The 19587-nt window shown below is 41.2% G+C and overlaps 1 protein-coding gene across 3 annotated transcripts in view; it reads right to left on the bottom strand.

Annotated features, from left to right (window-relative positions):
- Positions 1-19587, bottom strand: part of TRAPPC10 (trafficking protein particle complex subunit 10) — a 96492-nt gene that overhangs the window by 15651 nt on the left and 61254 nt on the right. For 2 of the 3 annotated variants that reach the window (XM_077817770.1, XM_077817789.1), the window contains exons 15-20: positions 15395-15536; positions 14145-14303; positions 9334-9563; positions 8035-8135; positions 7390-7516; positions 4481-4651 (exon numbers count right to left, since the gene is read on the bottom strand). In XM_077817770.1, coding sequence (XP_077673896.1) covers positions 4481-4651; positions 7390-7516; positions 8035-8135; positions 9334-9563; positions 14145-14303; positions 15395-15536 — 930 coding nt within the window. The remainder of the gene's footprint in view (positions 1-4480; positions 4652-7389; positions 7517-8034; positions 8136-9333; positions 9564-14144; positions 14304-15394; positions 15537-19587) is intronic. The other variant, XM_077817780.1, reaches the window with a different exon arrangement.

Here is a 19587-nt window from a genome sequence, read left to right on the forward strand (position 1 = left end):
GAGATTTTCCCAGCGCTACCCGTTGGGGCAGCACACAACCCACTGCATGCTTGTGCTGACAGCCAATGGTATAAAGGGCAGAGCCACTCTGACCATCCCTTAAGTTCCTTCACACCAGAATCCAGTATGCTGAGACTCCAGCGTAGAGGGGAAGAAGGGTGAGTCGTAGAATGGAAACATGCAACACATCTCAAACAGTTAAGGAACAAGTTAGTAACAATTTTTGTTTCAAGTGATTGCATGTGTCCATTCCTTTTCGGGAGACAGAAATGGTTCAGAATGGAGGAGGGTTTCAGAGTCTATCTGAACAAGGATTGCAACACAACTTTCCCAAACCTATCATGATCTCTTGAGGTTTGGGAGACAGCTTAAAGCTCAGTTAAAGTATGTACCAATGACCAAGCTGAATCCCTCCAAGTGTCACCGATGGGCATCTGACACAGGAATGCAGCTAAGCTAATGCTGCTTGTGCTCTTGGAGCTAAAATTCTCTCAGGTGGAACAACCTTGGTAATGTCATAGCAGTATGCAGGATGAGATCCAGAAGATATTCTCCGCACAGAGAAAGGTTGCCCCTTCATTGTATCAGCAAAGGAAATGAACAGCTATGGGGACATTACTGCTTTAGTCCTGCCCAGGTAACTGGCGAACACCCTGTGGCAGTCCAAAGCATGGAGCTTTTTCTTCATCCTTATGAGACTGAGGCTTCAGAATAAAGGTTAAGTAGATAGGAGATACAAAAAATGAACAAGCAGCCCTAGGTTCAAAAGGTGGACCCATTAATGCTGACAAAACTACATTTAGATCTTATGGAGGCATGGGGTTTCATAGGTGGAAAGAGTATGGGGTTTTTTTTGTTTTTTTTTTAAGAAATTGGAAAGTTATTGAGTTGAAAAACACAGATTTAATCCTCTATAGGAAGAAGGAATGCCACCAAGAGAACTCTCAGGGAGCTGATGGAAGAGCCATTTTTCCTTTAGGTAAAGTAAGTATTTCAGAATAAGCTGACGAGAGGACTTTGTAGAAGTACCATCCTGCTGCTGGGACCACAGAGAAAAACATCTCCACTTCATCACGTAAGCGTATCTGGAGGATGGCTTTCCGCTGTTTAGAGAATATTCTGAACCTCTAGGGAACATGCAGTTTCCTCAAGCATTAGCCATGGAGCATCAACCGGTCATATGAAGGCCGTGAAGACTGGGAAGCAGCATCTGGCTGTGGTCCTGTAAAATATTCATGTCTTGAGGGAGAGTCATGGGATCCCGACTGTAAAGACTCAGTAGGTTGAGAACCAATGTTGTCAAGGCCAGGCTGAAACCATCAGGATTAGAGTAGTGTGATCCTGTCTGAGCTTGATCATCACCTTTGGAATCAGAGGAATAGGGAAGACATGTAAACAGCAGCATGTCCTTACACAACAAAAAAGGCAGAGGGCTACAGCTACACAACGAGCTAGGGGTGAGAGTCCTCTGCTCAGGTACACATAGCAATGCTAACTGTCATCAAGCTAGTGAGGGGTTAAACAGCGATGTGGCCATGGTAGCACAGGTAGTGGCAATGGAGGCAAGACTTAGCTGCATTTTCACTGCTATTTATAGTCAAGCTAGCTTAAGAGAGTTAGCATGACTGTGTACGCAAGCAGGGGAAATCACACACCTACTTTGTACTGTAGACATAGCTTGAGATGGAGCCTGGACTGTCACCTGCTCTAGAATGTAACAGGTAACACTTCCTCTTCAGTTACATAGTGAACAGATCTTTCTCTGACTTTTCCCAAGCTTGAAAAATGGATTTTGCAATGTGTGTTTTGATGGACCATCTGTAATTCCTGTTAACTGTTCTGTTGAGATGATCTGCCACATGGTTCTGAACACCTTGGAAGTGTTAAGCATTGAGTATGACAACATTTCTTATACAAAGATCCCAGATATCTACAGCCTCTTGCAAAGGCAATCTGACTTGGCACCCATTGCCTGTTCAAGTAGAACCTAGCAGCAGCATTTTCCATGAGCTTGCACAGTGTATCCTTTGATTTGTAGAAGGAAAACAACACACCAGGTGAATTGCTTTCATCTCTCAAACATTTATGTGTCAAGAGAATTCCTGATCTGACCAAAGCCCCTCCGGGTCTGGAGGTCCCCCAAGTGAGGGATAAGGCATCCATGACCAGAGTCCTAGAGGGCGGAGTCAGGGGGAAAGAGACCCCTTTGCATACATTGGCAGGGTCCATCCACCAATCTAGCAATGACAAGAGACATTTGCAGGTATCTGAGTCAATATGTCCAGCAGGGGATGAGATGGATGGTATACAGACTTCAAACACCCCCACATGCTTCCGAGTGGAAGTATGGCATGCTGAGCCAAGTACCTGCCAGCTGCCACATGCCCTAGAAGCCCCATCAATTCCTTACTGTTGTACAAGGATGGACCTTGAGGTCCTTGCACAGGTTCAGTATTGCCTGAACTCTGGCTTGGTGACTGGACGACGGAGTAGAGACCTGCTCCTATAAACTCGATCCTCTACACGGAGAGCAATACTAACTTGCCCTCTTTGATCAAGAGGCCTAAGCAATTAAAGGAGGACTGGATCTTTTTGATGCTAACCTCTACCTGTTTGCCTGGATCTTTCCTGAACTAGCCAATCATCCAGGTATGGAAACACTTGGCCACCTGCCCGTCTGAGATGTGTCACCACCACTTCCCTATATGTTGTGAAGACTTGAGAGGCTGAAGACAGACTGAAGGGGATGACAGAATTGATAATGAACTTATCACAACAAACCCTTAAAAACCTCTTGTGGCTCTGGTGAATGGCCACATGAAAGTAAGTGTCCTTTAAGGGCTTGTCTACACAAAGGATAGTTTGCAGTAAACTGGGATGTGGGCACTAGCCTGCTGCAGACTAATTATGCAGATTCTGCTGACATGCAAACATTCGTATAAACAACCTAAATTATGGGCAACACAACAATTGTTGGGATCTAGGTACAGGATAATACAGGCTAGTAACCATGCAAAACCTTCATTATGTATTTGTTTAGGTTCCACAAAACTAGATTAGGTCTGTGGCCTCCCTTGGATTTTGGGATAACAAAGCATTGGGAAGAGAATCTCTTGCCCTGATGTTGAGGGTCTTCTTCTATGGCCGCTGGCTGTAAATAATATTTTATTTTTTGAATGACAAGTCTTGTGCGATTGGTCCCTGAAGAGAGATGAGGGAGGAGGACTGGGAGGACAGAGAAACTGCAGACATATCTCACTTCTATGGTGCTTAGCAACCAGTTATTGGTTGTAACAAACATCCAAGCACCTAGGAAGTTTGAAAGTCTGCAAAAGGGAGGACAGGAGATATTAAGACACTGACAAGGTGGTACTTTGGCCTTGCCTTTGGAGTCAAATAAGACTATTTAGATGTCACAGGTTGTCTCAATGAAGTTGAAGCAAAAGGAGGTCGTCTCCTTCTTTGGAGCCTATGGTGTGTTCATTTGCTCATGCTGCCTTGTTGGGTAGAAAAAGATGTCTGTGCGGAGTCTGAAACTGCTTCCTCTGGGATACAAGTCACCAGAAACCTAAAAGGGTAGAGCCCTATTGTCTTTTAGGGAACACAGCATTTTGTACATCTTCCCAGAAGACAAGTTACAGCCCTCAAAAGGAAGATCCTCAGTCATCTACTGGACTTCTGTTAGTATCCCAGATGACTGTAGCTAAGAAAAGTGATGCACTGTGACTGTAAATGCCATCACTCTTGTCACAGAATCTGCATCTGCCAAGGCCACCTGAAGTGAGGTTCTGGCTACCAGATTCAGTAATCCTTGCCTGATCCTGACTAGGCCAAGTGAAAGTAAGTTTGTACATAAAAATTTAGCCATACCGCCCCACACTAGTCAGATTTATTAGCCAGAGCAGTGCTTAAATCCCAGGGACTTAGGCATACCCTGCTTCTGAGGCAAAGCAAAAGTTCAAAATAGCAATAAAAAAGGAAAAAAACAAGTACCATTAACTATACAAACTATTTACAAAAAGTTTAGAAAAGTTTTTTGTGAGAAAAGGAAAAGTTGTGAGATGAGAGACACACTGGCTACTGACCACAGGTATCAGAGTAACAGCCGTGTTAGTCTGTATTCGCAAAAAGAAAAGGAGTACTTGTGGCACCTTAGAGACTAAATAGTCTAAGGTGCCACAAGTACTCCTTTTCTTTTGACCACAGGTAGTGAGAAGGAACTGACGGAATGGTAGGAGCAGCTCTGCCCTTTATGCCATCAGCTAGTAGCATGTGGAGGTTGCATGCTCCTACCAGTGTGGGTAAAAATTCTCCAGCTCCAGTGCACTGGGCATGCAAACACCTGAAGTGGAATGGACATGTGCAATCAAATAAATTATAGTTAACAGAGACCTATCCCTGGACTTCCCATCACCCAAACAGATTCTTCCTTCCCCCCCGTTAAGTCTAAGGTACACAATATGTAGATAAAAATACTTACAAAATAATTTTCCACTTGGAATTCATAAGTGTACGGCTTCAAGGAGAATGACTGCTCTTCAGAGGTATCTGGAGAGAAACTAACCGAAAACTGGCACTGCAAAGAGGGGGGAAGTTCTTTTGTCCACTTCAATTCCCATACAAAGAATACTGACTGCTTACTGTATATGTGCTGAAAGAAAATTATTCATCCATAGTATGAACTCATGTCTTAATATCAGGAGCTTTCTATACTGCTAGTCTAATGAACACACAGTCTTGTTATATACACTACTACCAGACCTTTTATTATATTTATACATGCATCAATCCATGAAATTATAACCATTTTACAGTTCTCACAATCTAAAATCCCCAGACATGTACTGGCCCAGATTGTTACAATGAGAAGGGAAAAGTTTCATTGCCAGAATCAGTATTTCAGGCATGACACTTTTTTTTTTTGGGAAGAGTAAATATAAAAAAGTTTATTTATTTATTAAGTTTGCTGCTCAGGAAAATACACACAAAAAAGAGTCTCTTAAAACCAGGTAAAAAGCAGGCTGATGCCTATTACAGACCACTGTTTTGTCATCGTATCTCAATCCTAGTTTGCAGCTCCGAGCTACTCCACTTTTTGGCCATTCTTGACCACAGAATGCCAAAACCACCAAACGATGTGGTAGCTTTTTGCAAGAGAAACAAGAAGGGATTTGGAGACCAACAAGAAGGTTATTCACCCTGTGCAGTAACTGTGGTTCTTCAGGTGCTCCACAGTAGGTGCGGCAGTACCCCATGCACCTGGGATCAGGGATCATTAGCAGTGCCCACTGGACTGCACATGTGCACCTCCCTATCTCACACCATGAGCAGCATGTATATATAGCGCTGTGCTGTCCAACCGCCACCTAGTTCCTTCTCTACCCCAGAATTTATCTTTCAGCTCTGAAGCAGAGGGGAGGAGGATGGGTAGTAGAGCACTCAAAGGGACACTCATCTTGAAGAACTTCAGTTACTGCACACTTCTTCGAGTGATGTCCCTATGGGTGCCTCCACTGTAGGTGACTATAAAGTAGTGCCCCTAGTTGGAAGGCTGGGGCTTTGGAGTGGCAATCGATCTGGATGATACGACAGTGTCCTAGTACAGTATCACATGCTGAGTCATACGTAATAGAGGATGCCCATGTGGCTGCTTTGCAAATGTCAGCAATCGGCACACTGAGAAAGGCAATTGAGGGGGAGAGAGAGGGTGGAATGTGCTTGAGTTCCAGGAGGAAGTTGTCAATTGTATAGTTGGTAGGACAGGTGTGTACACTGCAAGATCTAGTTGAAAAGGCGTTGCTTAGACATGTCTGCACCTTTCATTCTTTTGGCTGTTCATAGGAATAAATGTTGCAATTATCTGTAAGGTTTAGTTCTGTCCAGGTCAAAGGCTAATGCTCATCTGACATCCAAGGGTGTGTAATGCCGCCTCCTGCTGGTTGCTGTGTTTAACGTCTTGGCGCTGAGGGAGAGGTGCATTCTCTTGAGCAGCCAGCAGACGGAGTAGAGTTCTTGCTTGGTGCCATGGGTTTGCTCAAAGCCGAAGGTGTAGGTGCCAAGAGCTTGGCCGGTGCCAAAATGGACATCACCAATGCAGATGGCTTCATTGAGGACATGATGCCCGAAGTTGATCTGGTCCGGCAGTTGGCACTGTTATTGATGGTCTCATGTTGCAGTCTCCGGTGCTAAGAGACAGTGCTAATGTCTGAAGGTCTGCCCATTTAGGGTCTTTAGACCTCTGTTTAGCTGTGGTACTGGAGGTACTCTGATGGCCCTGGAGCTATGTCTCATCCCCGAAGATGTTGAGGCTACTAACCTTGCAGGGCATAGAGGTGGCAGTGTTTCAGAGGGTGATGAGGAAGCCCATTCCTTCCCATCAGCATGAGAAAGGGAAGATTTTCTCTTAGGACGTGGAGAATGAGGGTCGGTGGACGACCTAGCTGGGGAAGTGTCCAGGCCAGGGTCTGATGCTGGATGCAATGACCTCGCCATGAGAAGTTGCAGCCAAATGTCCCAGTTTTTTCTGGCCCTGGCAGTCAGGCTGTGGCAATGGATAGACTTCTGTGGGACATGTCCCTCTCCCAGGCAGTGGCTGCTCTGTGGATGACCGTGATTACTGGAAAGGTGTCCCACAGGAAACTCATCTCTTAAACCAGGGAGATCCGGGCCTAAGGGTGAGGGAGAAAACTTCCCCGTCGAGAAAAGCAGGGAGCAGAAAAACTAAGTCCTAAGCTACAAACTAACAGGGAGGATAAGAGGAAGGAATTAATTTTTTTAAGGGAGCTGGCAAGGAAGGAAAGAACTACTACACTAAAACTAACAGGTAAGGCACTATTTAATAGCTCAAAGGATAGGCAGGCATCTCTGCAGATTCCATCCCAGACCAAAGGTCTAAGAAAGAAGTCAGGGGTGGTTGGAGTGCAAAGTGCTATATATACACGCAGCTCATGGCATGAGATGGGAAGGTCTGTGTGTGCAGTTCAATAGGCACTGCTAATGAAGATCTCCGATCCCAGGTGCAGGGGCTGTTGCCGTACCTAGAGTGGAGCACCCTTAGAGACATCATTCAAAGAAAAAACTAATAATTTGTGACCCGCATTAGGAGTTCATCTTGAGTCTGCAGATATGAAAGTCTATTGCAGTGAGTGACCTAGCTCCCAAAATACCCTTTAGTAGAAGGTCACCCTGATCTGTTTTTCAGCGATTGCAAAGACCTGAATATTTGCATTTGGGTGCGTCAGTCTTGTTATATTATCTCTTACGAAAGCCATTCACCCAGATTCTAAGCATTTCAGCAATATAAGTGTCAATTTTTTCAATTTTGTGCCTTGGTACACTCATCTTATTCCGTACATCTAAAAGGTAACGAGCCACCAAGGAGAATCTTACCTGTTGGGATTCTGGCTTCAGAGGTACCAGCTGTAGATCTATGCAGTTACCAAATTTTTTTAGGTTATTGTCTGAAAGCTGGAAACAGAGTTCTGACAAATTCTGTACACAAACCTGTATATATTTCCTGAAAATTAAGCATTGAACATACAATAATATACGTTGTATATTGATATCAGTTTCACTGCAAGCTCATAGAAAACTTTATTAAAAACATTTCATCCTCGCTACAGAGTTTCTCTAATTGTGACTCTCAGGCAAGAACAGTAAAAATGACAGGCATATTATTTCTTTTCCTCTCTGCTTAATTGCTAATCTGAGTCTGTAGAAGTAGGTCTATGGTACAGTTATTTTTTATAAGTAGTTTTGCCTTTACTGAGTTCTAACATGGAGACCAAAAGATGGAGAAAATTAGCCTATGACTATATGATTAAAATATACCACCAATAATGTATTTGTTGTTCTGCTGATGGAGTGTGAAAGGGAGAATGGGTGAATCCAAAAATGAGCATTTCATAAGTGGCAAAACTCACCACCCACTTACAAAAAATAAAAACTTATGTTGAAAGTTTACATACAGAACATCAACTTCTACAAACATTTTCTAAGAGGAAAGAGATTATAAATATTTAAAGACTACATTACCGTTTGCCAGCTGACAGTAAGGAATGCTTGGCATTAAAAGGTACACTGAATGTTAATGCAATAATGGTGGAGTAAATTGACCAGGGACAATCAATGGTTACCTGGAGAAAAGAAAGAAATAGAATTCTTATTCATGCATAATGGCTTTATTTTCCAATTCCAAATACTTAAACATTTCCCAGAAACTTTGTCTTGACCAGTCAAACCTAATGCATCCAACAGGGGGGGAAAATTGATTTATCAAACAACTAAGCTTGTTAAGGTGGGAAGAGGATTTTTCGTGCACACGCACGCTTACAGCTTGGTGTCTCCCTGACGTCAACTCCTAAGCTGACTTATCCAAGGGATCTGCCTCTTCAGAGCACTTTCTTTAATGGCTGGCAAATATTAAGGGAGAACAATGCTGCCACCAGGGGCATCTTACTGCAATAACCACATAGATTTTGTCAGTCTCATAATAAATTACTAATGGAACAAACCTATTAACTTCATAACATAATGTAAGGGATGATTAATCTGCATTCTGAACTTCAGCACAGAGCTTCAAAAAAGTTCCTCCTGAACTGAATGCAGATTTTCCCTTAATGTGTATACACACTAAGTGAAATAACTTTTCATATATGCATATGTTCATAATCTTTATGAACACCAAACGCCCCCCCCACCATTAGTTTCCAAAACCAACCAATCCGCAGTTTCTTTTAACAATAGTTAAGCATGTGAGAAGTAAGAGTGCCAGTACATTGTGCAGACCATTTTAGTTATAAACATAGGGCAATAAAATCAGTAACATGGGACAGAGCGCTCAAATTAAGTCCCAGCTGTATAAGGAAGTGTTGTTACTGGTTTAATCAGAACATTCTTTTCTCTTAATACTGAAGCAGTGTACCAGAATGGTGCAGGAATACTCTGCATACAGAAATTACATCTTTCTGATGGATCAGAAGAGAGGCTTTGATCATTGGAGTCATTAAAGATCCCAGGCACTTAAAACAGAAGTAGGGGTGTTAACTATGGTCTGTTGGCCGAATTCCAACTTGGGTTGTTGGCACAGAATGTCAAACCTCAGAGAAGGCTAGTATTTGGTGAAGGGAGACTCATCCACCTATAAAGTTCTGTGTATTTTTGTACGTACCTTAAAAATTCTGTACACATACATTTGCATCTATTTCATACAGTCTGACGTGCTTTCATATCCTTTAAGCTAGAAGGTGTTCTGTGCAAGTAGGTTATTCTCACTCATATTTTGGTCAATTTAAACACTTGTGGTCAAAAAATTAACTTTTTTTGTCATCTTACTTTTTGGTCAACTGTAGCCATGCAGTTGTCCGTTTTCTGCTTCTCTTTGCTTTTCCTGTGCAGTTCTTTATTTACCAGATTTTCACTTTCCACTGAAGCTGTTGGGGTTGATGGCAAATAGATAACTTCTAGGTCAAATTCAATCACATGATATGCAGGAGCCACTGGCAGGGTGATGCTTGTGATCTTTTCAGAAGACTGGATCAGTAACGATGATTCTGAGACTTTTTCTACAATTGTGTAGAATATGAAGTAATTTTAGAAATATTCCTCCCCTCCACAACCTCCATTTTTCATCTCTAGCTATCAAGTCATGAGATCATATCCTGAAAGGCTAGAAATGTCTTCTTTGATCCAGAAGGAGCCCTAAAAGGCTTGGTACCTATAGTGTCTATAACTCACACCTCCCTGTCGGTGAGGACTGCAGCCATACAACTCATTGTAGAACTCCAAGAACTCCACACTGGCTTCCTTAATGAAGTCTCTGGCTACAAATACATTATGAAGCTTAGGCTGGCATAGAGCCTTCACTTACAGAACTAGCTTTTCTGTCTATGTAGGAACACCACTTTCCCGAATGATGTTAGCTACATCAACAGAATCATTCTTCCATCAACATGGCTGTGTCAATACCTGGTGTTTGTCAGCAGAGCTATGTTGGTCAGGCATGTGGGTTTTTTCACATCCCTGACCAATGCAGCTTTGCCAACATAACTTTCAAGTGTAGATCAAGTCAAAGACCCCACATCATGAAGAACCTTACCCTTCATTATTTCCATTAATTTCCAGTGTTTCCCTAATTCTTCTTGAAGGGCTACTGGCTACCTTCCTTGGTAGTCCATTCCAATATTTAAGAAAATTCTTGACAGAGCAATTTAATGACTAGTCTGAATCTTATCAATGTTCCTTCAGTCCTCACCTGCTCCATTACCCAATCCTTTTTTACCACTAGTCCCCGTGACTCCTCATATCCTATTACTTCATTCCTTTCATTTTACACAAGCTTCATTACTGATAACACAAGACTATGTATAATGAAGATTTAACCAGCATTCGTGACATATCTTAAAAATTTTCACATAGGATGCCTACATTTATCCTGGTTTCAGAGTAACAGCCGTGTTAGTCTGTATTCGCAAAAAGAATTTATCCTATCTTTAATCTCTCCTTATTCAACTATTGAGTCTTTGCTTCTTGCTTTTACATATAAACTGAAGGATAGGATTGAGATGCACTAGCAGAGCTTTGGGAGAAGCTGCGATATGATTAAATGAAACATTGGCTAGAGAGGCAAATAATTCTTCACTTTCCTGCGCACTAACCATTGCTTTATAAAAAAACATATCCTAGCTTCTTAATTATTACATAATTTTCATAGAATCATAGACTTTAAGGTCAGAAGGGACCATTATGATTGTCTAGTCTGACCTCCTGCGCAACGCAGGTCACGGAATCTCACCCACCAACTCCTGTAACAAACCCCTAACTTATGTCTGAGCTATTGAAGTCCTCAGCTTGTGGTTTAAAGACTTCAAGGTGAAGAGAATCCTCCAGCAAGTGACTCGTGCCCCACTCTGCAGAGGATGGCAAAAAACCACCAGGGCCTCTGCCAATCTGCCCTGGGGGAAAATTCCTTCCCAACCCCAAATATGGCAATCAGCTAAACCCTGAGCATGTGGGCAAGACCCACCAGCCAGACACTCAGGAAAGAATTCTCTGCAGTAATTCAGATCCCACCCCATCTAACATCTCATCACAGGTCATTAGGCATATCTACCGCTAATAGTCGAAGATCAATTAATTGCCAAAATTAGGCTATCCCATCATATCATCTCCTCCATAAACTTATCAAGCCTTGTCTTGAAGCCAGATATGTCATTTGCCTCCCCACTGCTTCCCTTGGAAGGCTGTTCCAGAACTTCACTCGTCTGATGGTTAGAAACCTTCGTCTAATTTCTAGTCTAAACTTCCTGATGGCCAGTTTATAGCCATTTGTTCTTGTGTCCACATTGGTACTGAGCTTAAATAATTCTTCTCCCTCTGTGGTATTTATGCTTCTGATATATTTATAGATAGCAATCATATCTCCTCTCAGCCTTCTTTTGGTTAGGCTAAACAAGCCAAGCTCTTTGAGTCTCCTTTCATAAGACAGGTTTTCCATTCCTCAGATCATCCTAGTAGCCCTTCTCTGTACCTGTTCCAGTTTGAATTCATCCTTCTTAAACATGGGACACCAGAACTGCACACAATATTCCAGATGAGGTCTCACCAGTGTCTTGTATAACAGTACTAACACCTCCTTATCTCTACTGGAATTACCTCACCTGATGCATCCCAAAACCGCATTAGCTTTTTTGATAGCCATATCACATTGGTGGCTCATAGTCATTCTGTGATCAACCAATACTCCGAGGTCCTTCTCCTCCTCTGTTACTGCCAAGTGATGCGTCCCCAGTTTATAACAAAAATTCTTGTTATTAATCCCTAAATGCATGACCTTGCACTTTTCACTGTTAAATTTCATCTTATTACTATTACTCCAGTTTACAAGGTCATCCAGAGCTTCCTGTATGATATCCTGGTTCTTCTCTGTATTGGCAATACCTCCCAGCTTTGTGTCATCCACAAACTTTATTAGCACATTCCCACTTTTTGTGCCAAGGTCAATAATAAAAAGCTTAAATGAGATTGGTCCCAAAACCGATCCCTGAGGAACTCCACTCGTAACCTCCTTCTAGTCTGACAGTTCACCTTTCAGTGTGACCCACTGTAGTCTCCCCTTTATCCAGTTCCTTATCCACCTTTCAATTTTCATATTGATCTCCATCTGTGAGATTATGAGTATAATACAATATCTCATTGAAAGGTGACAGGGCCAGAAAGAGTTTAACTCACAAACTGACCTGATCCATGGCTGAACTTTAGAGACTGGTTAGGAAGATATGTAAATGAACAGAGCTTTGAAATGCAAGCCTGCATTGTTAGAGATAGAAGAGTAGACTTTTGTTCAGGTCTTGTGATGTAAGTCTATTGCTATAGCTTTAATTCAAAGATCAAAAAAGGAGTATTAGTATTTAGGAAGATACTTGACTGAAATAGTATTATTGTCTATGTCTCTTTGAAGGTTGTGATAACCTGTGTCTGAACTGTTTAATGGATAAATTATCCTGTGCTAATTGCCATGATGTTTGGAAGAAGGAAAGTCAAGCCTATTGTTTTCTCAGGCCAAAAGGCTGCTGGAAATTTGTAAAAACTTTGGGACACAATCCTTCATCTCAGATCTGCTTTAGGTTTCAAGAGGGGGAACCTAAAGCCATAAGGATTGAGATCCCCAGTCACTGACTGGGGTCACCCTGAATATGGACATTGGACTATAACCTATGGACTATTTCTAACAGGACTTTTGGCAACTACAAGCTCATCTCTGCTATGTATCTGAACCTCAAGAATTGAATTCAAGTCTGTATGTATTTTGATCTTTTAATCAACACTTCTTTTTTAATAAATTTTAGTTTAGTTAATAAGAATTGACTATAGCGTGTATTTGGAGTAAGATCTAAGTTATTATTTGACCTGGGTCTGGGGCTTGGTCCTTTGGGGTCAGGAGAACCTTTTATTTTATATGATGAAATAAGATTTTCAGAATTCATCATCATATGTTCGACATGTGTGTCTGGATGGAGGCCTGAGGTTGGGTACTTTAAGGGAAATGCATTATTTGGACTTCTGAGTAACCAGTGAGGTACTATAGAAGCTGTTTTATGCTGGCTTGGTAAATCTAAGTATTGGAATATCCACCAGCGTTTGGGGTTTGTTTGCCCCATTCTGTTTGCAGTTCACCCTGATGGAGTAACCTCAGCTGGCTCCTACAGACAGCACCATCTTTTCCAATTTAGCTAATAATTCTCCATGTGGAACCGTATCAAATGCCTTACTGAAATCAAGGTAAATTAGATCTACTGCGTTCCCTTTCTCTAAAAAAGGTTAGCTTCTCAAAGAAGGACATCAGGTTGGTTTGACACAATCTACCTTTTACTATGGTACAAAGCCTCTGTACAGGTAATGTCTCACAATGGTAACACAAAAGTAGTCTAATTCACTCTAATCCTCAACCATTCCTTCCTCCCTACACGGACCTTGACCCATAAAAAGCAGTATTTCCAGGACTAATCTGGTTGACTGAAAGTTCATACTTTTCTTGAGGCAATCAAATGCAATGAGAACTCAACCACGGATTCATGTGTGCAGGAGGCTTAAGTAGTCAACTGTCTGTTTATACAAAATATGCGAATTCAAAGCTAGACAGGGTGGTACAGAGAACTCTAACTGGACTTCATTACAGGTCCTGTAAGGTGTTCCCAGGATCTCCTTCCTTGCAATAGGTGAAAGTGTTGCTAAGGTTTCCTCTGTTGCGTGGTGCCACTTGCAAATATACTATACTGATTTAAAAGTTGCTTATGAGACAAGTTAATTTCCTAGTGAAGGGCACACAGACAGTAAATTAATCTTTCCCAGAATATATCTATTCTTTGTTATTGAGATAAGACCTATACCTAAAGTCACTAAATCTAACTGGTCACATGTACAGTTTCCAAAACAGTTGTAGAAAAAGGCCAGGACTTACAGAAGTTTTTGTGCTCTGAAATGCTGAGTTACCAGTTCCCAATTCATGGTTACTGACAACAATGGTGTCAAACGTTCTAACATCTTATAGACCACTCTGCTGCTATACAATATTTACATTATGCTTATACGATTTCTGCATTTTCACAGACTGATGGCAGATAATTGATTTTGGCTATGCTGCTTACCCCTGGTATTGGAATAGATCAATGCTTTGCTCTCTGGATGGTAGAGGAAAGGCATGGCATCAGCATTACTGAGCTGCAGAGTATCTCCACTCTTCATGGTATAATGGCCAGTAGTCACTGTGAACTTCACCCTCTGAGGAATACCAGCCAAAAGGCTGTCTGAAGAAAAAGAAAGCAAACAGTGCCAGTGTATGCCAGCATTCTAGTTATTAAATGGTTACAATTAGCTGCTAATGTTTGCTAGGAGTATACAAATAAACATTCATAGCTCATTTTTCACACAAGTGCATGTTAACATCAACTTGAACATTTTACTTTTTGGTGCTCAATTATGGAGTAGTTTTCTAAGAAATTGTCCAAGAAATAGGGAGAGTTTCAGCCATTCAATTTTGGGAAATTTTCACTGTTGCCTTTCACCTGAAGTCAAAGCATTCTCAATCAATGAGGTGCAGCTGTGGAACAAGCTTCCAGAGGCAGTCGACTAATTCAAAGTCTGACCACCTTTAGGACTCTGAGACAGCTTTCCCATATTAACCAGTATGATACAGAATATGTGAAGATGTATGAAGAAGGGGGAAAATGTGTGTTCTAGAGATACAGCCCAAGCACAGTCTTTTCTACTAAGGAAGGGGGGAACAGTAGAAGACTTCAGGAAGCCTAGAGGACCTCACCAGTAAAATCTAGTTTACCAGGAACATTCTTAAGCATGGTGATGGGTCCCATAGAAAGCTCTTAGATTAGCGATTCTCCTTCCACTGAATTCAAAGGAAAGACTCCTATTCATTTTAAAGGGAGTTAGAGCAGAGCCTCTTTGGTAGGTGAGAGTGCAAGGTAAAGGGATTTTGCTAAATTACCAAAGCCAATACAGTGTCACAAAACTAGTAAGAAATTCACAATGGTGCAGTCAAATCACTATCTATTCTCCCCATCAACGTGTCCAGTGATGCAAGATCAAACCCCACTTGATCCTTCAAAAGGATACAGACACATATATGCACTCCAACTAAGCCAGATTCTGAAATTCGCAATCAAATACTAGTTGTCATGTCACTTGACAAGTGGGATTGATAGCGTTCAGACTCACTAAAGCCTAAAGACTCATATGTTCTCAATAGAAGCAGTTTTAAAAGGAAGCTGCAAAAGACAGAGCAAAGTAACTCGTTTAGATGAAATGAGAAGTAACAAACATGTCATGTATGAGAAAGTAACATGGACAAGCAACACATTCTTAGTGTTACAAGTTTACTTACCAGTCAATGGCTCCACTTTTAGCTGGGGCTCCTGAGAGTACACATCATATTGCACAACTGGGTAAATGTGAGGAAGGACAAAGTGCACTTTACCCACTGACATGCACAGCTGCCTGAGAGTATATGTCCCAGGTTCTTTGGCCTTTGAAAAATAAAAAATGAAACTGAAGAGTGGATTTTCAATCTAGCAATTATTTTTACATTTCTCAAGAAAATCCTTTGTTTTTTCCACTGAACTTCTGACAAATGAGGGACAAATACATCTCAGCCCATTTCTAACTGGTACGCTTTTATCTGTACAACTAGGTGAATAAAAAGAATTAAGAGGGGAAAAAAAATCATGAAATTGCCCAAGCACTCCGAATTCAATTTTCGTAAGTGTCTGGTAAAAATGTTTATCCCAAAGGACCCCACCTAATAATGGCAGGGGGGGTGAGGAGGGGAAGCAGGAATGTTGTCCATTTGATTCAAGAACAAATGGAAGTGCTGTCAATTCAAATACTCTGTTACCCTAAGTACCTAGCATAGCAACCTACTCTGGTGAGGATTTATATTTCATATATATATATACACAGACATACATACACACACACACGTGAACTGAGGGCTACATACATTAAAATATAATGAATATGCTCATCTACGATATTATGGATTTTACCAGGTAGTCACAAACAGCAGAGTGACTTTTTGGCTAGCATTCATAAAACCCCAAACTGTGCAACGAATAACCTTCAAATCAATATAAGCCTATAATGTTTTCACACTTTCTTCCACATTGTGTGGACACCTAGCTATGATAGGATAGCACCATTGTAAAAAAAAAAAATAATAAAATGGTACACCTGTAGGTGTGCTTCTAGAAGATGCATTAGTTCTATCCCTGGTGAAGGACAACGTGTTAGTCACTGCTGATAAACAAGATTTGAAGTTTGGGAGTGGTTCCCCCTCCTCCCCTTTTTGTCACTTCTTACTGCACAGCATTGAAAGTGCTACAAATCTTTGTTAATGACATAGGCTGCTCTCACAGCAGAATTAGAATTTTTTGGGTGCTTGAAATGAACTTTAGTTTTAATCAAACTAGCACAGTTATAGTCCATTGACCAAACAACTGAAATGATACAGCTATTTATCCTGTTAAAAGCATGGAGGGCATTTGAACACCCGAACAGCATCATGCTAACAGAAGGAAAATGCTGACCTTTAAGACATCTAGTATTTTGAATTTTTCACAGGGTAGAGCAGATTTTTTTTAAAAAAATCCTCCTAATTTTCTTAAGCATAATGTACAGATTTGTGTTGTGTGCACCATATCACATCACATCTGATGTGGAATTAACCCATAATACACAAACCCTATGCAGCCTGAAGCATTTGGTTTTTGTCTCACAGCGAATACTCAAATTCAAAATTTTTCAGTTGTAAGTTAGTGGTACTGCACCTGCCCCAAAATTATAACCTTAAAGCCTCACCATCTGAGTGTTTTCTCGCCACTTTTTCCAGCTTGTAACTGGACAAAAGCATTAGTGCACATTATGCGCTAATGTCATGGGAGATTTCATGTAATGTAAACCTAGGAGTCATAGGAGAGGGGATCCAAAGAATGTAGAAAACATTTTCTGACCTGCTATAAAACTTTAGAATGAATACATTTAAAGAGGTTCAGTTTGGAGTATGGCTAAGAGAGACTGCTGCAAATTTAGTATGAAGCAAGTGCTATGCTCAGTTTAAAAACCTGCAAACGAAGCAGAGTGCATATACATCCCATATGGAGGGGGGCATTTTCTTTCCCCTTTATTGTTCCCTCAGTGCCATTGTTAGGCTGGTCTACACTTAAATTTTTGATCGGCACAGGTATGTTGCTTCCCCTGACTAACGTAACTGGGCTGACCTAAGCCCCAGTGTAGACGCAACTCAGCAGACAGAAGAATGTTTCCATCAACCTAGTGACCACAGCTCAGAGAGATGGATTCCCTACAACGATGGAAAAAAAGCCTTCCAGTGCCATAGGGAGTACCTACATTATGGCACTACAGTAGTACAGCTATGCTTAGTGTAGACATGGCCTTCATCATACACAAGTGAGAAAGGTTTCTCTAATCCCTTCATTTAAATCCCTTGTCCTGTTATGTTATTGAACAGGAGTAAGGGATCGAATATGAAGCCATCATCCTACAGCAGCGTGCTCATTTTCTTTTTTTTATAAACATTCCACCTCTAATTAATATATTTTCAAGGAAAATACCACCAAGTGGTATCTAAGTTACTTGATACTGTCAGTTCTAGAAATTTAAATCCTGTTCTTCGGAAAAGAGGATAGGTGCTGGGTGCTACACTCAGCATGAAGGAATCTAACAGCACAATTTTCCCTCTTGCTGTTCTCCTTCACTACAGGAAGAGAATTAGGAAGTTAACTGTCCCTCCTATAACACTGGCCACCAGAAATGTACACAGTATGAGATACAAAGAATAGTTCAAGTAGTAAATTGTATCTTCATTTATATTCCATCTTTCTTCTTCCACAGTTTAGTAGATTGCTTCCTCATCCATGAAGCCAAAAACACTGTGCACACTAATCTCCTCCAGCCTTCTCCCACTCGGGTTCTTCAGACTTGGATCCAATTTTATATGAAACTGCATCTGCAGCCACCTAGCCCTCTGAAATCTCCAAATCGCATTGCACTGCCTTTATTACTAAATATGGGTTGTCTGGTGGTATGTAATAGTCACTTACCCACAAGAGGTATTCAAAAACCTAAAAATTAGATCAGTAGGTAGTGTACGGATCACATGGTTGTCAGCTCTCAGTTCAAGCACCTGCTGCACCAACTTGCATCTCCAGCAGATAAGTGCTAGCTATACAGGCTCACAGTGCCAGCCTGCCCCTGTATGAGCACATCTCTAGTGCTTGCCGTCTCAATGCTGCAGAGACTGAAAAACTAAAGCACAGACTGCCCTTAGCCTGTAGGCTAAATAGAGAAGTTACATGTTAAGATGGTGACAGAATGAGAGAAGGGGATGGAAAAGTGAAAGATTAATTTGAGTCTCAGGAGTAGTGGAGTAACACAGAGATCATTATGAGAACATTGGAAAAAACCTCCATGACCAGCACTGTTAAACCTTCAATTTTTAAAATAATCTATAGTTTTGCTTTTGTTCAGTTCTGTATAAGGTTGCAAAGTTAACTACTTAAAACATTAGGAAATGCCAACATTAATTCGAGGCAGTGTATAATTACAAAAATCATACTGTTTTATTCACAGGACCTTCGCCTCACTCAGTATACAGGACAGGCAGAGCTCAGGAAATGAGGCAAAAATTCAATATTTCTTTTTATACTCAATGCATTGCCCCATGCTTTATTTACTGTACACCATCGAGACACTGCACTGAAGATAGAATTATTCATTTCCTCGTGGTTTATCTACAGTGTGCTCATCACTGTAGTATCCAAGTTTAAGAACACCCCTCTCTGGAGGTCTGAAGATTTTTGTTTTATTTTTTTTTTTTTAAAACATACAGACAGAGAACTGAAGCACAACATGATTAAGGCAAAAATTTTTTTGCAAGAGGCTACATTCTGAAATACGTATTTTTCAGAACATTTTAAATGCTATATAGACATACCAAATTATTCCTCACAACACCCTGTCAGGCAGGTCAGTAACTATTATTCCCATTTTACAGGTGAGGACACTGACTTTCTAAGTGATTTGCTTAAGGCCACACAGTAAGTCAGTGGCAGAGCCAGGATTGAACTCAGGACCTCCTAACTCCCAACCCCATCACTCATTCCTTCAGTCCGTACTACCTTACTACTAGAGGTATGAAGCGTCACAGCTTTCAAGTTATGCCTACATTGCAATTAAAAAATGGTGTCTGGCACATGCTGGCTGACTTGGGCTCAGGCTAAGGGACTGTTTAATTGCAGTGTACATGCAAATAAACAGCCCTGCAAGCCAGAGTCAGCTGGCACTTTTTAATTGCAGTGTAGACATACTCTCAGTGATTTCAGCTGCAACTGAGTTACTTCGCACTTCTGAAAATCAGCCTTAGGGGTTTCAAGTAGGGCATCCAGAAAATAAAGCACACACAACTAGTGACCATCTTTAAGAATTTTGGTTTAAAGTGACTTGCCCAGCATCACATTAAAAAAAAAAATCAATCTGTGGCAGAGACAGAAATACAACCAG

Source organism: Eretmochelys imbricata, chromosome 1 (genome assembly GCF_965152235.1).
Source record: "Eretmochelys imbricata isolate rEreImb1 chromosome 1, rEreImb1.hap1, whole genome shotgun sequence".
Classification (NCBI taxonomy): domain Eukaryota; kingdom Metazoa; phylum Chordata; order Testudines; family Cheloniidae; genus Eretmochelys; species Eretmochelys imbricata.